Below are 18,944 nucleotides of genomic sequence, written 5' to 3' on the forward strand. Positions count from 1 at the left end.
ATTTGTTCAGGCGGTATCATTATATCATTCAGAATGCCCCTGTCATACTGACAATTAGAGTTCCAATTTATAAGAATTACAAGTTGGTGAAGCCTGCTCCAGAGCATGGCATTCCATTGCATGCTGTCTGTCCCCAAGTAATTAAAACAGTCTGGAATGTTCAGAATATAACTTCAAATGATTTAAGCCTGCTTGGTCTGAGAAAGAGGAATTTGAAAAATCCTTACAACATAATTGGAATATGTGGGAACCAAGGCTTCAGACTTTTAATTTAACTATCATACATGTTCCCACAAAGAGCCTGTTCAACTACCATACATAGTTCCATGAACAGTTTCAGAGAACAAACAACAGCTGAGCCTAAGAATGGGAATTTTAGCCAAGCCATCTGGTTATATATCATTATTCTCCCTCTCACCTGAAATGACAAGCCCTCTATACTCACCATCTGCATATGGTTCATGAATGGGTATCATACTCTGGGCCTGTGGAAAGAAACCCAACTGTTCTCAGAACAAAGACAGAAACTTACAACGGCTGCAAGTTAAACCAAACCTGCCATAAGAGGTGACTACTGAAGGATGCTGCCTATGCAACTGAGCTCTGGTTTCCCATGGCAACTTAATTATCTAATTAACTCTGATTGCTCGTAAGCAGGATAGCAAAAATTTCAGAACTCAGCCAAGCAATCCCAAATGTTGACCAAGAGAGCCTAGAGACATCCAGTTTGCTAATTTCTGGAATGATGCTTCCATGGGGAATGGTTAAACCTACCCTCAAAGCCAATGGTTTAGATACTAAGCTTACTTAGGGCAAGGATACACAACAGAAGGCTTAAATCTTCTTTTATGCATAATTAACTCATCCCAATAGGCTACTCCTTTGGTATCTTTCCCAGGAATGATACTGCCACAGGAACAAATAAATGAGGGCAGGACATTTTTTAAAAATCAAGTTCTCCCTTAGTTATCATCCATTCATTGTCAAAATTTGTATAAGTGTTACCACATTAGCAGTAGTACTGCATTTAATGAAAAACAGATGTCGGATTGTAATCTCTGTGTGATATGTATTTGCTCCAAGCATGAGATAAAGATTTAAAATGGTTTTCGTCAAAACTTTGTTAAAGAGTCACTACTTTAAAGAAAGTTGGCCTATCAGTCAGCAGTGATTCAGGTAGACTTTAAGATAAATTTGAAATCATGTCCACAAATTTTGTTTTATATTGGCAGATTTCCACATGACTTCAAATATGCCAAGACTGCAATTTTCTGTCAGGGGATTATAACAGATAGAATTCCAGATATCTGCAGTTCTCCTAAGGACACACGTCCCCCTTCTAATTATGGTCAGTTCCCTTATAATCAAGGAATAAACTGCTTTGACAGAGAACTGAGAAACTGGGGAGAAAGAATTACGATCCTTCTTTCTACCTTTTTAGTAGGTGTAGGCATGAGGCTGGTAACAGACAAAATCGGAAAGTTATTACTCTCAGAACTAAAAAGAACTCTCTTAGGCATGTTTGAAGTTATCTGGAAATGTCTAACTTCCCAAATATTTCCAAAGTTCTGCCTTTGAAGTGAAATGGATGGTGACAGTGGCAAGGGGGTAGATTTTCAGGAGGGAGGGGCTGCATTCCAGAGGAGTAAGAGGCCAACTCAGCCTCTTACTGCTCTATGATGTGTGAGAGAAAAGAGGATGAAGACAATTCCTCCCTAGAAACTCACAGAGTATACCGTAGATGCAGATAGTCCTCAGTCTGGCAGTCTACAGATGTGAAAAAATAAAGAACTCAGATTGGAAGAATTGCCATGTGTCATTCTTGGTTTTGGGACTTATATGGATTCAGATTAAGTTCAGAGGCTTAGAACATGTACACTAATCCCTTGACATCTAAATAATAGAAAAACTCACAGCTTCCCAAGCAGCAGGGTCATGTTTAAAGAGTGAGTTGGTGAGTTCCACAGAGACACGTTTCCGATAGTCTGGGTTCTTGTCTTCTGAGATGCGGAACAGCACAGCAGCTGCATATGTAGCTGGAGAAGTAAGAAAGAGACCTTTAGCCCACTGGCTAAAAAAAGCTTGCCTTTGATCAGCTGTTGCATTGACTACCTTGAGAAGTATGTGAATGGCATTGATTTTTCATTTTTCTTTTCCACACTATAACAAAATCCACCAATTTCTGATAATAAAACAAGCTTTTTGTTTTTGCAAGCATTTTAGAGGCCAGTTTTACACTACAATTACTTTTGGCCTATATCACATTCTAGGTTTTTAAGAGAAGAGTTGTATGTTAGAATACCCTTGCATTGGAGGACGCGCATCAGTGAATCTCTGGTAATGGAAATTATCCAGAGCTTTAATATTACTATGACCGTGAGCTTTTGGAGTCAATTCTTATATAATTAACTCCTTTGCTGTAATAAGAATAACTATCTCTGGGCTCCAACATTAACAAAAGAATATATAAAGGACTACATTTGATTTCTAAATTATTTAGAACTAAATTACAATTTTACTCCTAGATGGTGATATTCCGTTACTAACAAATGATTCAACTACAATATAGGCAATCTGCTTCCTTTAAAACAGATTAAATAGGCGAATGCTATATTATTCCTCCACCTCATTTTTCACCTAATTTTACTGTTTTAACATTTGTTCTAAGACTTTTCTCAATCCTGGAAACATATGAAAATATATGAAGTTTCACTGGGGTACTGTGGGAAGGTACATACTATAAACCCAATGGTTAAATTAAGGTGGTGATGATAATGTGATCATAAAAGAATTATACATGGACATGTGTCTACAATCTTTACCTGTGCCCTCATTTCTGGAATGCAGAAGCTCCATCAATGGTGCTGAGGCACCTTCTGCATCAATGGCATCAGCCGCCTCTTTATCCTGAGCCAACTCACACAGTACGCCGGCTGCCACACGCTGGATGTTTTCCACTGGAGAATATAGGAGCTGTTCCCCCAAAAGAACAGGAAGAATAAGAATAAGCAAAGGTATAATCCCTTCTTGATAAATTTACCTACCCTCAAGTTGTCTTCTATTGGCAGTGCTTTGTCTCCTTCAGGAGGTCACTATTAATCATGATATACCAAAATTATTAAGAACGAAAGCAAACTGAGAGAAGGGTAAGCAATACCTTGATAATTTTAACTAAGCTATTTTAAAAAATAAACTTGCCAATCATGATTACATTTATTACAAAGGTATTGCAACTTTTCTATATTTTATCATCCCATGTGACAAATGTTAAGCCACAATGCAAAGAATATCCACTCACTGCATTGTCATGGGTTGGAAAAGCAAATAAATGAAATGTACTCTTTGGGAATTATCCACCTACTTAGTAGTGGTGGGTTGCTACCGGTTAGCCCCGGTTCGAGTGAACAGGTAGCAGCGGCGGTAGGAGGCTCTGCCCACCCGCCTGGGATCAAATGTGCTCTGTGCATGTGCAGAAGTGGCGCACACGCGAGTGAAGTGAGCGTGTGTGCGAGCTAACCAGTAGCAAAGGTAAGTGAAACCCACCACTGCTACTTAGGTATTACATTATTAATAATAATACATTATTAGGTATTCAGAGAATCACATGGAACCCATGGGCTTCCCACCTCTGTCACAAGCCTTGGTTTTTTAAAAAAACAATGGTTGAATTCTCATGTTCTGATAGCAATCATTATATCTATTCACTATTTTACTTCTGCAGAAATCAAACTCTCGGTTTCTACCCACAATTAACCGTGAATACTCCTCCCTTACAACTTCCATCCATTTAGAAATTCTGACCTGCACAAAGAGAGGAATGGTATTTAGACGGAAGATTTCCATTCTGTTCATGGGGTCTCGGGCTAAAATGTGTAGTGCACCTGTGCAGCCTTCCACAATTTCTTCCATCTTTACCCCATCCTGAAGAAATAAGGTAACCATTAAAGAATGGGAAAAAAGTACTGCTCATTCCTAGGCTAGCATCCAACACCCAAGAAAACATCAAGTTCCTTTTTATAATGATTTTAATAAAAGAATTTAATATTAAAATAGATGATAAAAATAACAATTGGGGAAACAAATAAAACATAAGAAAAAAAATAAAAAATACAAAGAAAAAAAGAGAAAATAAAAAATATAATGAAAAAAAGAGAAAAAGATATATAAAAATAGCTTTCCCCTTCATCAAGATATACATAAACAATTTCTTATCACTTTTTCTAACATTTCAACCAAAGGTCTCCTCTTCAGACAGAGGAGGCATCTCAGAAGGCATCAAGTTCAAATTATAGTTGAGTAACTAACCCTCCAGGAATCCTAAATAAATAACTTCTAAAACCAATTAAGATCATAAATAGAAGTTGCTTATCTCCTCTTACTGTGTATGGTTGCTGTGTGCCTGCAGCTGCATGACGTTGAGCATCTTGGTGAGCTTTTACCAGTAGCTGAACAAGGCGAGGGATGACAGCAGCTTCTTGTAGGGGGGCATGATTGGCTGGACATAAAGCCAGGTTACGGATGAGGCCAATTGTAGCCTGTGAGCAGGAAGGAGAAGGCATGTCTTCAAAACACTGGTAGATGCAAAACTAGACAAGCTTTCAAATAGTTTAATCAGTTTTGGTGTGTGATTTTTGAAATTTGGGTCTAACAAGGAAAGAGAGGGATCAATTCAGTCCAGGATATTTTACACTAAATTAAATCTAAAATACAAGAGCATCACTGTAAAATTCCATTTCTGTCTAGCAAACAGAATTATCCTCCCCCCACCTTCCATCCTGGTTCATTCACACACTGGCTTTGTCTTTTCCTCCACAAAAGAAGCTTGATTCTCAAACTTCTATCATCATTTTGGCACTCCATGCCTCTCAGATTACTATTCTCATTAATAGTATCTCCTAAACATTTATGGGGGGAAATGTAATTATATACTTAGAGTACTTTACGTAAATTGTGTAAGCAATTTTTATTACACGCATGCAATTGTGGCTGATATTATCATAAAACCCTATTAAAGATAAGTGCTGGGTGAAAGCAAAAGGAAACTTACTTAACCTAACTAATCTACACCTCTGAACTGTGATTTGAAAGTAATGCTATCTTGGCTTGCAGTTTAGGGACTTAGCCACTATATCTCATAATTATTCAATGTGGTAAGAAGTCTTCTACAATCAATACTAGTAAGATTCTTTTCTCACAGAGAGGTCTATGTGGAAAAAATTAACCATAACCATGATCTGGAGTTTTATCAGAGAAGTTTCACTATGATCCTCACTCCCCAATAAGCATTCTGATGGATAGAGATTCTAAAATTATGATATACTTCCCTGAACATAGTGATCACCCCTGAAATGTACCCAAATCAGAAATATGAGCCTGTTTCAGGGGGAAAGAAAGAAAAAAGAATAGACATGCATATGTCTGCCCATAAATACTTAGCTATTATCTCCCTGTTACTTTACCTTGATGAGTGGCCATTGGTTGGGCTGATTAAGCAGCTTAACAATGGCAGGAATTCCATAGTTAAGCCGCACAGAGTTCTGTGCCATTTCAGCCTCTGGATGCCGACTGGTGAGGTGCCTCAGAGCACACACAGCTGGCTCAGTGATGTCTTCTTTGTCTCCAGCTCGGAGAATAGTGTGTATGAGGGCTTCAACTCCATTTGACTGAGTCACCAGGGTTTTGTTCTTGCTGTTGTTGCAAGTCAAATTGGAGAGGGTACCAGTGGCACAGGTCAGCACATTGATATCATCTGAACTTAATTGGTTGACCAGAATCTTCAGGACACCATCAAGACCCTCCTTTAAAGACAATAAATAGCACAGAGAATTATTGCCTCAATCAGAAGCTAGGTCAATATAAGGAAGTCACCAGACAGGCCCACTAGGGTAGTACCACTACAGAGTTATTGGAGCAACCAGTCCTTAATTTTGGTTCAATAGCACAGTCAGGGAAGGCTCAATAGCAAGATGTGCCAGAACATATTTGGCGGATAAATCCTTTTACAACCTTTCATAAAGTAGTTATCCAAAGAAAAGTTATTGAGTAGAAATCTCAAATAACTAGATAAAAAAGGGCTGGGTGGGGCTTAAGTTTAAATAAAAGAGACTGTGGGGGAAAAAGCATTGTTCACCTGCTTTGTGGCCACATCTGAGAGGTTTCTTAGAGTCCACAGACAGTTCTGCACAAGTCTTGGACTGGAGCTAGTCAGGTGCTTTCCCAAAGCTTGCATACCACCTTTTGGGGAGAAAAAGAGTACAAAAAATTAACAAAAACAAAAGAAAGAAAATGGGAAAGATGGAATTTAAATGGTTTGAAAAATTTCTTCAGAATATTATGACCCCATTATAATAACACATTATAACAACACATTATGTATTATCTGTTTTTAGGGCAAGACAAAGTATAACTAGGGACCTGTTCTGTAATCAGCAAGACTTATATGGCTACTCATTGGTCTGCTTCTACAATAATGTAGCTAAAGAAGTAGAAAAACATGTATTTTTAAAGAAACAACATAATGTAATGAATTATTTTTTGATTGTAATGAAAATCCTCTTTTAATCCTCTTTTAAAATATACATTGAATCCAATTTATGCATATTGTTTTCTATTTATTTATTCAACGTCCAGTTTTATTATGAGGCAGATTAATTTATTTAAATAAATACATAAGTAACAGTAATGTTAGGAAAAATATGTTTTACATATGTCACTGAAAGAATATTTAGCACCTAATACTGATAAATTATTGTAAATGATTCTTTAAAGCAACAGAATCTTAATTTTCCCCTACCTAGTTATTTGCTTATCCTGCACTCCCAGAATTGTCATCAAGAGCTCTATTGTTTAGGGAATTCTGGGAATTGACCTATATAAGATTACATAATAATCTAATCATACATGTCCTCATCAGTTTGCAGTTCTGTCTCAATTGTCACCACTCACCAGCTTCCACAATGGCTGGCTTGTTGCTGGGGCAGACAGACAGGACTTTGAGGACACGGCTAGTAGTCCACAGAAGTTTCTCATAGGTGTAACTTCGCATAATTTGAACAAGAGCTTGGGGACCTCCATTGGCCAAAATTATGAGCTGCAGATACAAACATAGAGAATAGCATTCTTTCATTTCTCTGGGCAAAGGCAAGTTAATTGCAATTCATTGTCTTAATCATGTTACTTTTCCTTACTCCTGACTTTAGCTGATGACCCTGAAAATAAAGTTCTTCCTCAGCAGAATAAATAAACCTGCTCCTCAGAAATATGTACACAGGTGTGCCTAAACTAACACATAAGCTATCATCTGTCTCACAGGGGTGATTACCTATACTAGGATGATTGCCTTATTCTATGAACAAGGGTAAATTTAAATTACTGAACCAGAGTCCATCCCCCACCCACACCAAAGTATTTCAAGGTTAGAATACAAGTCCGTACTTTGCTTTCTTGGTTCCCATAGGCAAGCAGCTGCAAGCAATCAGTGGTGATAGCCAAGAATTTAGGATTATTCTTTGTCAGCAAGGGGACCATCTTCTGAAGACCATCAGCAAGGCGAACAGCCATCTTGGCACCTTCCTGGTACAGCAGTAGGTTGTGAAGAGTAGTGATGGCATAAAACAAGACTGACTCCACTGGAGAGCTATGGGTTGAGAAGTGGGAAGACAACAAAGAAGATTTTTGTTACTTAAGACACATACCAAATTGTATGGATATATGTGTTGCAGCCAAAATTACAACTGAAGATAGCTGACACCACAGAGTTTAAAATAAAATTATTTTGGTTAGATACTTATGCACCCTAATGCAAATCAGCCTTGGTAAAGAGGCTAAAGAAAATGGCATTTTGTACAGATAAAACAACAAAAAAAAAGAACACACGTAGTCATGGACTTAAAACTGGTCACTTAAAAACATTCAAAGTTACAGAAGATTCAAAATAACCTGTTTCCCTAAAAATAAGACGTCCCCCCGATAATAAGCCCAATCGGGCTTTTAAGCACATGTGCTAAAATAAATCCTCCCCAAAAATATTTAATTGCATTCGCAGCCGGTCCCCCCATTACCTGGTTAGGGTTAGGGAGACAGAGCTGAAAATCAGATAAGACGGCAAGAGGAGCCCCGTCTTGCTCCATGTGCCCCAAAAGAATAAACCTCCCCGAAAATAAGGCCAAGCGCTTATTTTGTGGTTCAAAAAATATAAGAGGGGGTCTTATTTTTGGGGAAACACAATAGTTGCTTACAACCCTGCCTCAAAATTCTGGCTGCTGTCTTATCCCTGATACGATCACGTTTTGTGTGCATAGCAATTGGCTTGCATTTACAATCTGTGATTGTGCTTTACAACCTTTTTTCCCCATCTTTTGGCAAAATAAACCACCCACTGAATAAATTGGATTTGCGTTTATGACATTATTTGCTTAACAACCATGTAATTTATTCACAACTGCAGTGACTCACTGTAAAAATGTAGTAAAATTGAGTTTGGCCACATGGTGATTCAACTTACAACTGCAATGACTTATGACCAAAATTCCAGGCTCAGTTGTGTTTGTAAACTGAGGACTACCTATAATTCTTTTAATCTAATAATGTCTATATCAGAAAGTAACATGGTACTCCCACAAAAAAAGCCCAGCCAATATGTTTAAGGATCATGGACATTATTCTCTAAAATTAACTACTCTAATTTATACTGAGAGTAGGAGCCTGGTAATGCTTTTTTTTCCTTGCCATTGATCAGATCTGGGATTTAGTATGTATAAAACTGTTGTTTCATTAAAATTGAGAAAAAGTTATCTCCAAGTTGAACATTTATACTATAAAAGAGTATGGAGCTAACTGTTCTTGCATTCCTTCATCAAGTTAAGAGAAAGAAAATGAAAATTTAGTAATGGAAAAGGTGAAGGCATGAGAAAGAACCCAAAGTAACTGCACTTTGAATTTATTTGATATAAGAAGGGAAAGAAAGATACTCAAGTAGACTTTCAATATTTTGTTATTATATTCTAAATCGGTCAAGTTCTGAAAACTTTGCTGTTTTTCTTCCACAAGAATACTTCTAAATTTCCCACTTAATTTTTTCTTGGCCCTGAAGCAGGATAGCAAGCCACTAAGCAAGAGATGCGTTTTTTTGCAATCATAACATTTCTACATATTTAATTTTGCCTTCCCTCACATCTAATATATTTTTCTTTCCATTTGTCAAGGTAAACTGAGGCTGAAATCAGTGATAGTGAACTGTGAAAATGTTGATCCAATTACGAGTCAGCCACTAAGAATTTATTTTTGTTTTCTGGGGGTTCTAATATGGTGGTGCCAGAGGTAGTACTCTGGAATTTGTAAGACTTTTTCTACTGCAAGGAAAAAGCAAGAATAAGCATGACTCAGCCATAGCTTGCTGAGACTTGTCTTTCCACAACAAAGCCAACTCCTCCATGTCAAAGCAGCTGCTCATCAGCTCCATTTTGTGCCAACTGGGTGTGGACTTGCAGCAAGATCTGCCTGGCAAAGGAACAGGAGAGACAGAAGAGTTGTGGGAACAACTGGAAGAAATATTGCACAGATTAAGTTCCTGTTGGGCCTGCGATGAATAGCTAGTGTCAGCATATCTTAAACGAATGCCCTTGGGGTGTATTAAATATTAAATTTAGTCAATATTCCTAAAGTAAGAGGTGCTCTTCACACATAATAGCAGTTTAACAGGTTCTGAACTGGTTATCACTAGGTACATTTGAAAGTGTTGTTTTTGACTTACAGAGCCCTATTTAGCTTGCCACTTGCAATATTCTCTATATTAGGTATAACATAACCATCCAGCCTGTAAAAAATGCTAAATATCCCCTACTCCTGCATAATGAGTATGAGATATAAAGGAGAGTTAAAAACCATGTTTTTCAGTTTTGGCACCAACTCTCTGGAAGAGTTTTCCTCCGGAAACCTGTATGGTGCCCATCTTCTGATATTCGGGTGACCATGTTAAGATCATGGTCACTTGGATACCATATTATAAGCATAACAACAGCGAGAGTAAATATTTTAATTATTTGAATAGTTCCACAATCATCTTTTATTTATTATATTGTTTACTCAATGCATTTGTTGTGCTATTTTTAAGCTGCAAACTGCTATGGGTTCTCCAGAAGTATGGCACTATAGAAATATAGTAAATAAATAAATGCGAAAGTGCCATGATTAGCTGTTAATTATATTAACTATTGTAATTATGGTAACTAGTTTCCTCTTTTTTTGGTCCCCAAATCCCAAGATAAAAAGGCTTTGAGAAGCTTTACATCAAAGACAAAATGAACATTTCAGATGATAGTTCTCAATGAAACCAAAAGAATTAGTAGAAAAGAAAGGGTTAAATAAATTAGTAATAGAAGCAGTTATAGTGTTTCTGAAAAATCAGTCACGTGAGTGTAGCAAATCAAAGCGCAGTTGAAAAATCTGATTTTAAGGCATGTACTTTTAATATTGTAATCAATGAAGTAATAGTTAGGAGTGTTCTGAATAGATTTTAAGATAGACAGAAGCTCTTTGTAGCGCCCAGAGACTGACTGTGGAGAATGATTGTAGAGGACTGAAAGTGATGCATTTTCAAGATAGGGATATTTCCTTTCTTAATACTTTCAAAGCAGTAGTCACATGCAAAGACAGCATGGGACAATGCAAAACACACCATGTTCAGGAAAATTTAGGAGTTTGGCACTTATTTAATCCAAAGCACTAGGCAGGAGGGATGGAACTTGCAAAAATGACAAAACTGACCAGTTTGATCAGAGAGAAAAATGACAAACACTTTTTTTAAAAGACTGGAAGACTTATATGGGTTTGTATTGAAAGAAGAAAAGACTGAATTGATGATTTATTGATTCAGGTATTAAAAAGGATCAAAGAGGAAGGGGAAAAATAAGATGGCAATTACCTTATTTTTTGGAATATAAGACGCACCTTTTTCCCCCCAAAAAGAGGGTGAAAATCTGGGTGTGTCTTATACTCTGAATGCAGCCCTGCCCAACTTCTCAAACAGAGGTTTCAGACGCTGAAAAAAGCATCAGAAAAGAAGCCATCAGAGCTTCAGAAAAGAAGCTCACAAACAGAGCTTCAGAGGCTTCTTTTCTGAAGCTCTCTGTTTTGGAGGCTTTCAGAGGCAAGAAAAAAAGTTTTTTTCTGAAACAGAGTTTCAGAAGTTTCAGAGGGAGAAAAAAAAGCAAAAAAAAAAAAAAAAAAGCAAGGCACAGAGCTCACAACCAAGGAACCTGTTGCTAAAATTCACCTCTGGGAACAGCTGATTGGGGGTATTTGAATCGCCACCAATCAGCTTTTTTCTTATTTTCCTCCCCAAAAACTAAGGTGTGTCTTATACTTCGGTGCGTCTTATACTCTGAAAAATACGGTACTCAACAGAAAGAAGTGCATATGTAATTCTACATTTTCTTTTCTTCTTTTCTGAATTTTTCCCTTAATCTTCCTTTAATTATATATGATTTTACTTTTTTCTTTTTCTTCTTTTTTTCTTTTGTGTTATATTGTCTTGTGTTTTGTGTGTTATTTTTATGATGTGTTGTTTTCTCTTTTTAATGGAAAATGTAAATAAAGACTATTTTTTTTTTAAAAGCAAAATTCTAATAAACACAGCCTAAAAAGATAAACCTAAAAGAGAAGGGCAAATTACACCAAGCCCCATGTGGACTATAATATTGAATAAAATAGATAGGAATAGTGCATAGATAAAGCTATCGCAATAGTTCCAGTGATAAAGAAAACTGTTCTTAAAACCATGTATCTTCTCTTTGTAACATAACTCCTGGGACATTACCTAAGCATACGCACAAGGGCTGGGATACCCCCAGACTTAAAGATGGACAGCAGCCCTTCACGATGGTGAGACAGGTTGTGGAGAATGCTGGTAGTGCAGCGGGCTGTATCCAGGTCACTGGTGTTTTGCATGGTGCGCACCACAGCAGCAACAATTTGAGCAGACTGCATAAGAGCCCGGCGTGAGGCTTCTTTCTTAGATAGCTGGTTCACAATCATGGCTGCTTTGCTGACTACCACCTGGAGAGAGAAGAAAAAGAATGGAAGTTGTAGAGTGGAACAATTATTACAGCACTCTTCAGAGCATCAAGTTCTACAAAACTCCAGATTTCATGTTTCAGTGTTATTAATAATATTAATTTACTACTTCAGAGCCAAGAAATACTATCTGGTATCAAGTTGCCATCTGGTGTACAAGGTGGTTAATATTATCATCATCATAAAACAGTAACAGACATTTTGGTACCAATGATTCCATACACTCTCTGAAACTTTCACAAAGAGCTGAGATTTTACGAGCCTTTGGAAAGTCATGAGAGTCACCTTTATCTTGGGGATGAAACGGGAGGGGGGGGAGATGTTCCAGAGAAGGGGAAACCCATATAGGGATGGCAGCTGTTAAGTTCTCTCCATTGTATCTAACTTCAGAAAGCACTCCCTTTTGCAACAGGTTGCAACATGAAGAATCTCTCCAGAAAATGTATCATGTTAGATATCCATGGCAGGAATCATGTAGGATTTAATAGGGAAAGATCAGCATTTTGAATTTGCTAATTCAAATGCACCCTAATAAACTAATGCAAATGCACTTTTGTGAGCATTAAAAAGTCCATGTTATTGTGTCAACCAAGTTCTGGGTCCTGAATGAATAGATAATTAATGTTAATGTATCAAGGCTCCCTGAATAGCTGAACATTTTTTGTAAGCTGGTAACATTTTCTGAGTCCTATGGAAGAAATTATAAAGTTTGAAAAATATTCAAAATTCCATCTCTGATGACAATGTTACTCATTAAAAGCAAAAATCGTTTAAGCCCCTCCAAACCATACCTCTATAAGATAAAAGCCAGAGCTTTCCTTTGAGTGACATAATAAATATGAAAAAAAAACAATGTTTTTTTGGGCTGATAACAACGCATTCAGCAGCTTCTTTGCTTTTCCATGGAAAGTATCACTTTATGCATAGTATAGGATTACTGAAGTATTAGTAATGCTTCAAATCATAGCCAATCAAGCAATTAGCTCTATTAAATCCCCCAGAAACCTTTTGAGACCCCAAAGGTCTAATTGCATTTCCATACCGGATCTTCATCATTCAGCAGTTTGGTGAGTTCAGGGATAGCACGAGTGGCTAGTTCAGCATCATCTTGGTAGTTGATGAGGTGCACAATGGCTGACTTGAGCATTTGAGAGGGTTCAGCCAATCGTTGTACATTTGTCTGCTGCCCCTCAACTTGGGTAGTCAGTAGAAGAGTGTGGTCTTCAGTTGTTTCTGGATACATGGCCGCCCGGATGCGCTGGGCACGGGTCATTGCAAGCTGGGACTCCAATTCCGCTGAAAGGATGATTGACAAGATAGGATTAACAAAGACAAACTCTAATCAGAATTTTTAACAGTCATATTAGGAAGTTCCTGGGACTGCTTCAGCTCTATGAAGTGTAGGAGACTTCACATCTGAGCAAAGAGATAAGGCTGGAGTTAATTAACTAGCATGATTAAGCAGCTGTAATACAAAGCTGTTTAATTAAAAACATGAAAGTGAGATGGGAAATGGTAACTAGCATTCATAAGGACCTGAAAATTTTTATGTGTGCACGCATGCACACAGAGACATACTGGCACACACAGACACAAAGGGAAGGAGGGAGGGATTAGGTTGAAGAATCTTAGGTTTTTGCAGCAACCTAGATTTCTCTGCAGTTCTGAGACGTTATTAAAAAGTTGGTGCTGAATTTTTGGTGCCTGAATTTTTTTTTTTTTTTTACTGTTTTTCATTAAATGGTTTCTCTACCCCATTCCCTGCTCTTTCAATATGTAATATTAAATATCAATATATAATATGAAATGTTTGTAAATTTTTACTCATCTCTGTGCTATCTGGGGTCCTTGGCAATAGGGGTTTCTTACAGTGAATCAGGGGTGAAATCCAATTTTTTTTACTACCGGTTCTGTGGGCGTGGCAGGGGAAGAATACTGCAAAATCTCCATTCTCACGGGAAGGATACTGCAAAATCCACATTCCCTCCCCACTCCTGGGGGAAGGATATTGCAAAATCTCCATTCCCAACCCATTCTGGGGGCAGCCAGAGGTGGTATTTGCCAGTTCTCTGAACTACTCAAAATTTCCGCTACTGGTTCTCCGAACTGCTCAAAATTTCCACTACCGGTTGTCCAGAACCTGTCAGAACCTGCTGGATTTCACCCCTTCAGTGAATCACATCATTTTACTCAATCACAAAAACATAATCCTTTTTGTTCTTTCAACAGCCAAGATATTCTGCTTACACCTGAATGTATTGATTCACACGAAAGTTAAGAAGCAGTAGTTAAAAAAAAAAATCCCTGAACTTTTCTGATTACTTTTGTACTGCTTAGAAGACCTTTATGTTTCGTTACTTTATTTTGAAATAAGCTGTTTGTGTGGGCTTTTTTCATTTTACAAAGAGTAAGCTAAGTCTTAGGAAAAGTGTCATGACCACATGACCCAATTCATAAAATACAGGATCATTTCTAAAAGCTGACTGATATTGACAAATGACAAAAAGGGGAAGATTATTATTCCTTTCTAAGATAATAGTTTGTATTGTAACCACCCACATCAATGGCTTCTAGCATATATGATGTGGTTCTAAATCTTTTACTTAAAATTAAAAACTGACCAAGGCAGATTGTTATCTTCTAAGCGTGTGTTGCTAATTTCAAAGACACAGATTTAACAAGATCTACACAGTCAGGATTCAGGAATTATTAGGACAATTATCTTTACCCATCTGACTAAAAATTACTATTAAAGTATAGACCAACAATTCAACATTATAGTCAGAATCTATGTTAAAAAAAAAATACACTAATGGATATAAGCCTGTAAAGCAAAAATAAGCAAAAGATAGGCCTGCGAACCAGATAGCTTTCAGTCTATAATATCTGTGTCTGTTTTAATGCAGATAAAATACTGTTTCTTACATTCACATTGATAACCATTTTAGAGTATCCAATTGAATATAATGTAAAATTGTTATCTCACATAAATTTAAGTTCACAGTGAACTAAACTAAATGATACAGAATTTGCAGGATAGCAATTTTACTGCAGCAATCTCGGCATACTGTGATTTGATTAAAGACTACATTACTTTAAGATGGATATTTTCCCAGACTAATACTATTATGATAGAGGAATGCATGATCTAGGGAACTGGGAATTCTGGACTTTATATTTCCAGCGCATTAGAAAATACAAGGTTGAGGGTAGGCATTGCTTTCAATTTCTTTATGGAATAAAAGCAAATTGTGCATTTAAATAAATAAAAGCAAATATTACCTTGAGTCTGGGCCTGCCCTGATCCAGGTTGGCTGTAAGTAGTAGTTTTCTTAATGGTGTACTGCTTGCCATAAAGGTCATCTTCATCCATCAAGCCCTTGCTGCTCACTGATGGCACCTGGGTGTTCATTCCAGAATGGATACCTGAATCGTAGGTGTATGTTTGCTGCCATTCTGTCACCTTGATGGGTTGATCTATTATGTTCATCATATCCATGGCTATTCTGTAAAAACACCCATCCGGATTAGACCCTCAAATATAATGCATGCCATTAATAGTCAATCTTCCCAATGTCCAATTCTCAATAAATCTGCATTTGTTCTAGGCAGATTTTCAGAATGCAGTTTGCTGCTTTCTATCATTTGCTTCTAATAATCTGAATGACAAATTCCCTACATCAAAACTAAAGCTGTTCATCTTAAGATGTTTTTCGTGTCTCACACATGAACTCTCACCAAGTTTTTGCACTGCTATTTGCACTACTATTAATCTTCTCATTGTTCCCATCACCCATCTCCTTCCACTTATCACTGTATGACTGTAACTTTGTTGCTTGTATCCTTATGATTTATATTAATAGTTTCCTGATTGCTTATTTGTACCCTATGACTATCATTAAGTGTTGTACCTTATGATTCTTGACGAACATCTCTTTTCTTTTATGTACCAAGACAAATTCCTTGTGTGTCCAATCACACTTGGCCAATCAAATTCTATTCTATTCTATTCTATTCTATTCTATTCTATTCTATTCTATTCTATTCTATTCTATTCTATTCTATTCTATTCTATTCTTTAGGTTAACTAGTCTTTATAAAGTATAAAGGCTGTTGTTGCTCTACAGTTAAAACTCTTTCTTGATTTAGTCCAATGAAATGATTATGGTACTTCTACACAACTACCAGTTTCAGCTCCCAAAAGGTCAAAAAAAATGTATGATCCTCGCACTGTTACCATCCTCATAAAACACAGTGCCCCCAGTGAACCAATAGTGCTCCCTTCAGCTGACTGAATTCAAAGGTTGATTGATTCAACATTCAATGATTGAATGTTACATTCAGTGTCCAATTTGCATCCAGCAAAAGGGAGGAAAAACTTGGTCACTTACTTAAAAAGCATAATGGAATCAAAGCAAGACATTGTGACACTTTGCATTCAGCAGTGGTGATGAATTTCCTTCTAAACTGCAGCTAAACTGGAGGTTAAGCTAAACCACACCAGAACTGCAACATTGTGAGAACATGGCCATGAAACAATAGACTTTCTTCCCTTTTACTTTTCTCTTCCCTTTGTTACTTTTCCACTTACACCTGCACTTTATGAGAGAACAGTCAGTGGCCCCAGTAGCAGGAAGTCACCATTGCACCTAGTCCAAGCATGTATCTTTCTAAAGTTTGTGATTAGCTATGGGTGCCCTTTTGGAGATGGCAGCAGGATTCTCTCACAGGTGCAGAGGTAGCAGAAGGGATAGCAAAGGTGAGAGGAATAGGAAAGGGAAAGGAATTGTGCTTCGTTGGAGGTGGGATCTGGAGAAGACAGGTAAGTAGGAGAGGAATGAGGGAACGGTTGGTCACTGATTTGGCTCAAGTTCTTGCTCCATGCATCATAGAACATTTACATAAAGGCTTTTACCTTTGGAACAAATTATTTTTCTGTCAAACTGCTTCAGCAGCATGCTGGCCCTGATATAAAGGCTCCAATATGAAGATATATCCTCAGCGATAGTTAGCAAGCTTCCTTATTACACAGCAGCTCGTAGATGACCTGAGTTCAGAGCCTTGGTCCCGCTTCTATTTTAAACCCCATGATAATGATATACTATATATACAAACATATTTATCTCTTGTCAAATTTATTTCATATGTATATGGAAGCCAGCTTTTTTTTTTTTTACTTTTCTCTGCCAGGGCAGCAAGATAAATATCTCTGCTTGTTAGGAATAGCTGTTTTACAGAACAGGCAGAGAACAGCTACCATGAATATTGGGAAATAACCTTTTAATATTATTTCTCATTAAGTTAGAAAATGGTGACAGATAAGGAAGGAACTGCCAGTATTTGAAAGGCAGAACAACAAGTGACTTTTTTAAACGGCTTAATTTTTCTAGGGCGTTCTCAGGAAACCTAAAAGAAATGCTGCCAGTTGTATTCCATGTGTATCATGAAATGTGCTTTTAGTATTTTATTTGCTTTGGAAAGTGAGAGGAGAGGATAGAAGAAACAGTGCCTACCGAAATGGCATTAGTTCTTCCTAAATAAAAGGTAGAAATGGAAATCTAGTATAAGAATTGCTTGATAAGCAACCTCCTGTCCCAGATAAATTTGCTAGCTTGTTTTCTGATGGGTAGAGACTAATAACAGGCACAATTAAGTGCTGCTCCTTCCCTAAAAACATGTTGCCCTTCTCCTCTGAGCAATCCATTGCCTCCTATTAAATCTGCAGAGTATAACTTGGGAAGGAGAAGGTATGCCTGATGCCATCAAGATAATCAACTTACAGGGCGTGATGTGCAAGAAGGGTAGGGAAAGCTTAATGGCAGCAATTTCAACAGCTGCCATTAACAATATATGTTTGAAAAAACTCTCCCCCCACCCAAGTAGATTAAGTTGTTCAAAATGCCACTGTAGTCAAACTGGAGATTTATTCCCTCATCTCATCCCATCTGGGGACATCACAGAAACCTTACTCATAAAACCTTGACCAGCTGTCTGCAGTCAAGCAACTAAAAAACGTGTAGCTCTAAATAGCAGCTGACTAAACTAACATGTTGAAAAGCTATGCTTCATTCTATATGCTCTTTGATGATCATTTTTGCAACTATTTCTACAGAACAACCTCTCCCTAACCTGACTGCCTCTAGACATTTTGTGGGTATTACTCCCAGATTTCCCCGATAAATTTACTAGTTTATGTGGTACAAATATTTTTTTTAAAATTTTTAAAAAAACGTTAATAGTATGATAGGAATATAATTACTGGCATGTCAGAGTTCATTTTATTTTGGAATACTATAACATGGCGGAAGAGAACTTAATTTACCACATGTCCTCTCATAGGATAGAATTTACCATACATCACCAATCCCAGTTTTTTCTGTCTATAGTATTTTTTTTTCTGTCATTGAAACCAAATCAATTCTCGTCACAACATTTGTGTGGCTGTCTTCCTTCAAGGCATTTGGTGCAATGTATACAGGCTTATCCTAGTTTATAGTCACCACAACCTTGTGATTTTGACAAGGTAGCTTAAGTCATAGCTCAGGTATGCTTTAATTTAAAATAGAGCTGTCTGCTTAGAGTCATACAATACTTTCAAAACAGCACTTTAACACTGCTAAGAGTCAGCTTATATAATTAGCAAAACACAATGGAAAAGTTTTGATGGACATGCATCTGGTTCGTACATTTTAGTTCTTACATAAAGCTAAAAAAATAGTTTGCTTAAATATGATTTGTTGATTTGTTACCAATAAGTCACAAATATATTTTAGCGCCATATGTTAAAAGCCAAGTCAAAGAGGTGGAAACAGATTTTGAAAAAATAATCCTATTCAAATGATGAAGAAAATTCAGTTATGACTAGTTCTCAT

General features: G+C 37.1%; 1 protein-coding gene across 10 annotated transcripts in view; it reads right to left on the bottom strand.

Annotated features, from left to right (window-relative positions):
* The window catches only part of JUP (junction plakoglobin), a 53,643-nt gene that overhangs the window by 2,342 nt on the left and 32,357 nt on the right, over positions 1 to 18,944 (bottom strand). For all 10 annotated transcript variants that reach the window (XM_087892146.1, XM_087892148.1, XM_034415725.3 and 7 more), the window contains exons 2-13: positions 15,355 to 15,578; positions 13,115 to 13,368; positions 11,816 to 12,054; positions 7,435 to 7,636; positions 6,946 to 7,090; positions 6,131 to 6,234; positions 5,460 to 5,798; positions 4,380 to 4,535; positions 3,802 to 3,921; positions 2,823 to 2,973; positions 1,915 to 2,036; positions 446 to 485 (exon numbers count right to left, since the gene is read on the bottom strand). In XM_087892146.1, coding sequence (XP_087748272.1) covers positions 446 to 485; positions 1,915 to 2,036; positions 2,823 to 2,973; positions 3,802 to 3,921; positions 4,380 to 4,535; positions 5,460 to 5,798; positions 6,131 to 6,234; positions 6,946 to 7,090; positions 7,435 to 7,636; positions 11,816 to 12,054; positions 13,115 to 13,368; positions 15,355 to 15,571 — 2,089 coding nt within the window. In that variant the 5' untranslated portion in view covers positions 15,572 to 15,578. The remainder of the gene's footprint in view (positions 1 to 445; positions 486 to 1,914; positions 2,037 to 2,822; positions 2,974 to 3,801; positions 3,922 to 4,379; positions 4,536 to 5,459; positions 5,799 to 6,130; positions 6,235 to 6,945; positions 7,091 to 7,434; positions 7,637 to 11,815; positions 12,055 to 13,114; positions 13,369 to 15,354; positions 15,579 to 18,944) is intronic.

The sequence above is a fragment of the Pantherophis guttatus genome, chromosome 4, assembly GCF_059756535.1.
Source record: "Pantherophis guttatus breed Tessera chromosome 4, ASM5975653v1, whole genome shotgun sequence".
Classification (NCBI taxonomy): domain Eukaryota; kingdom Metazoa; phylum Chordata; class Lepidosauria; order Squamata; family Colubridae; genus Pantherophis; species Pantherophis guttatus.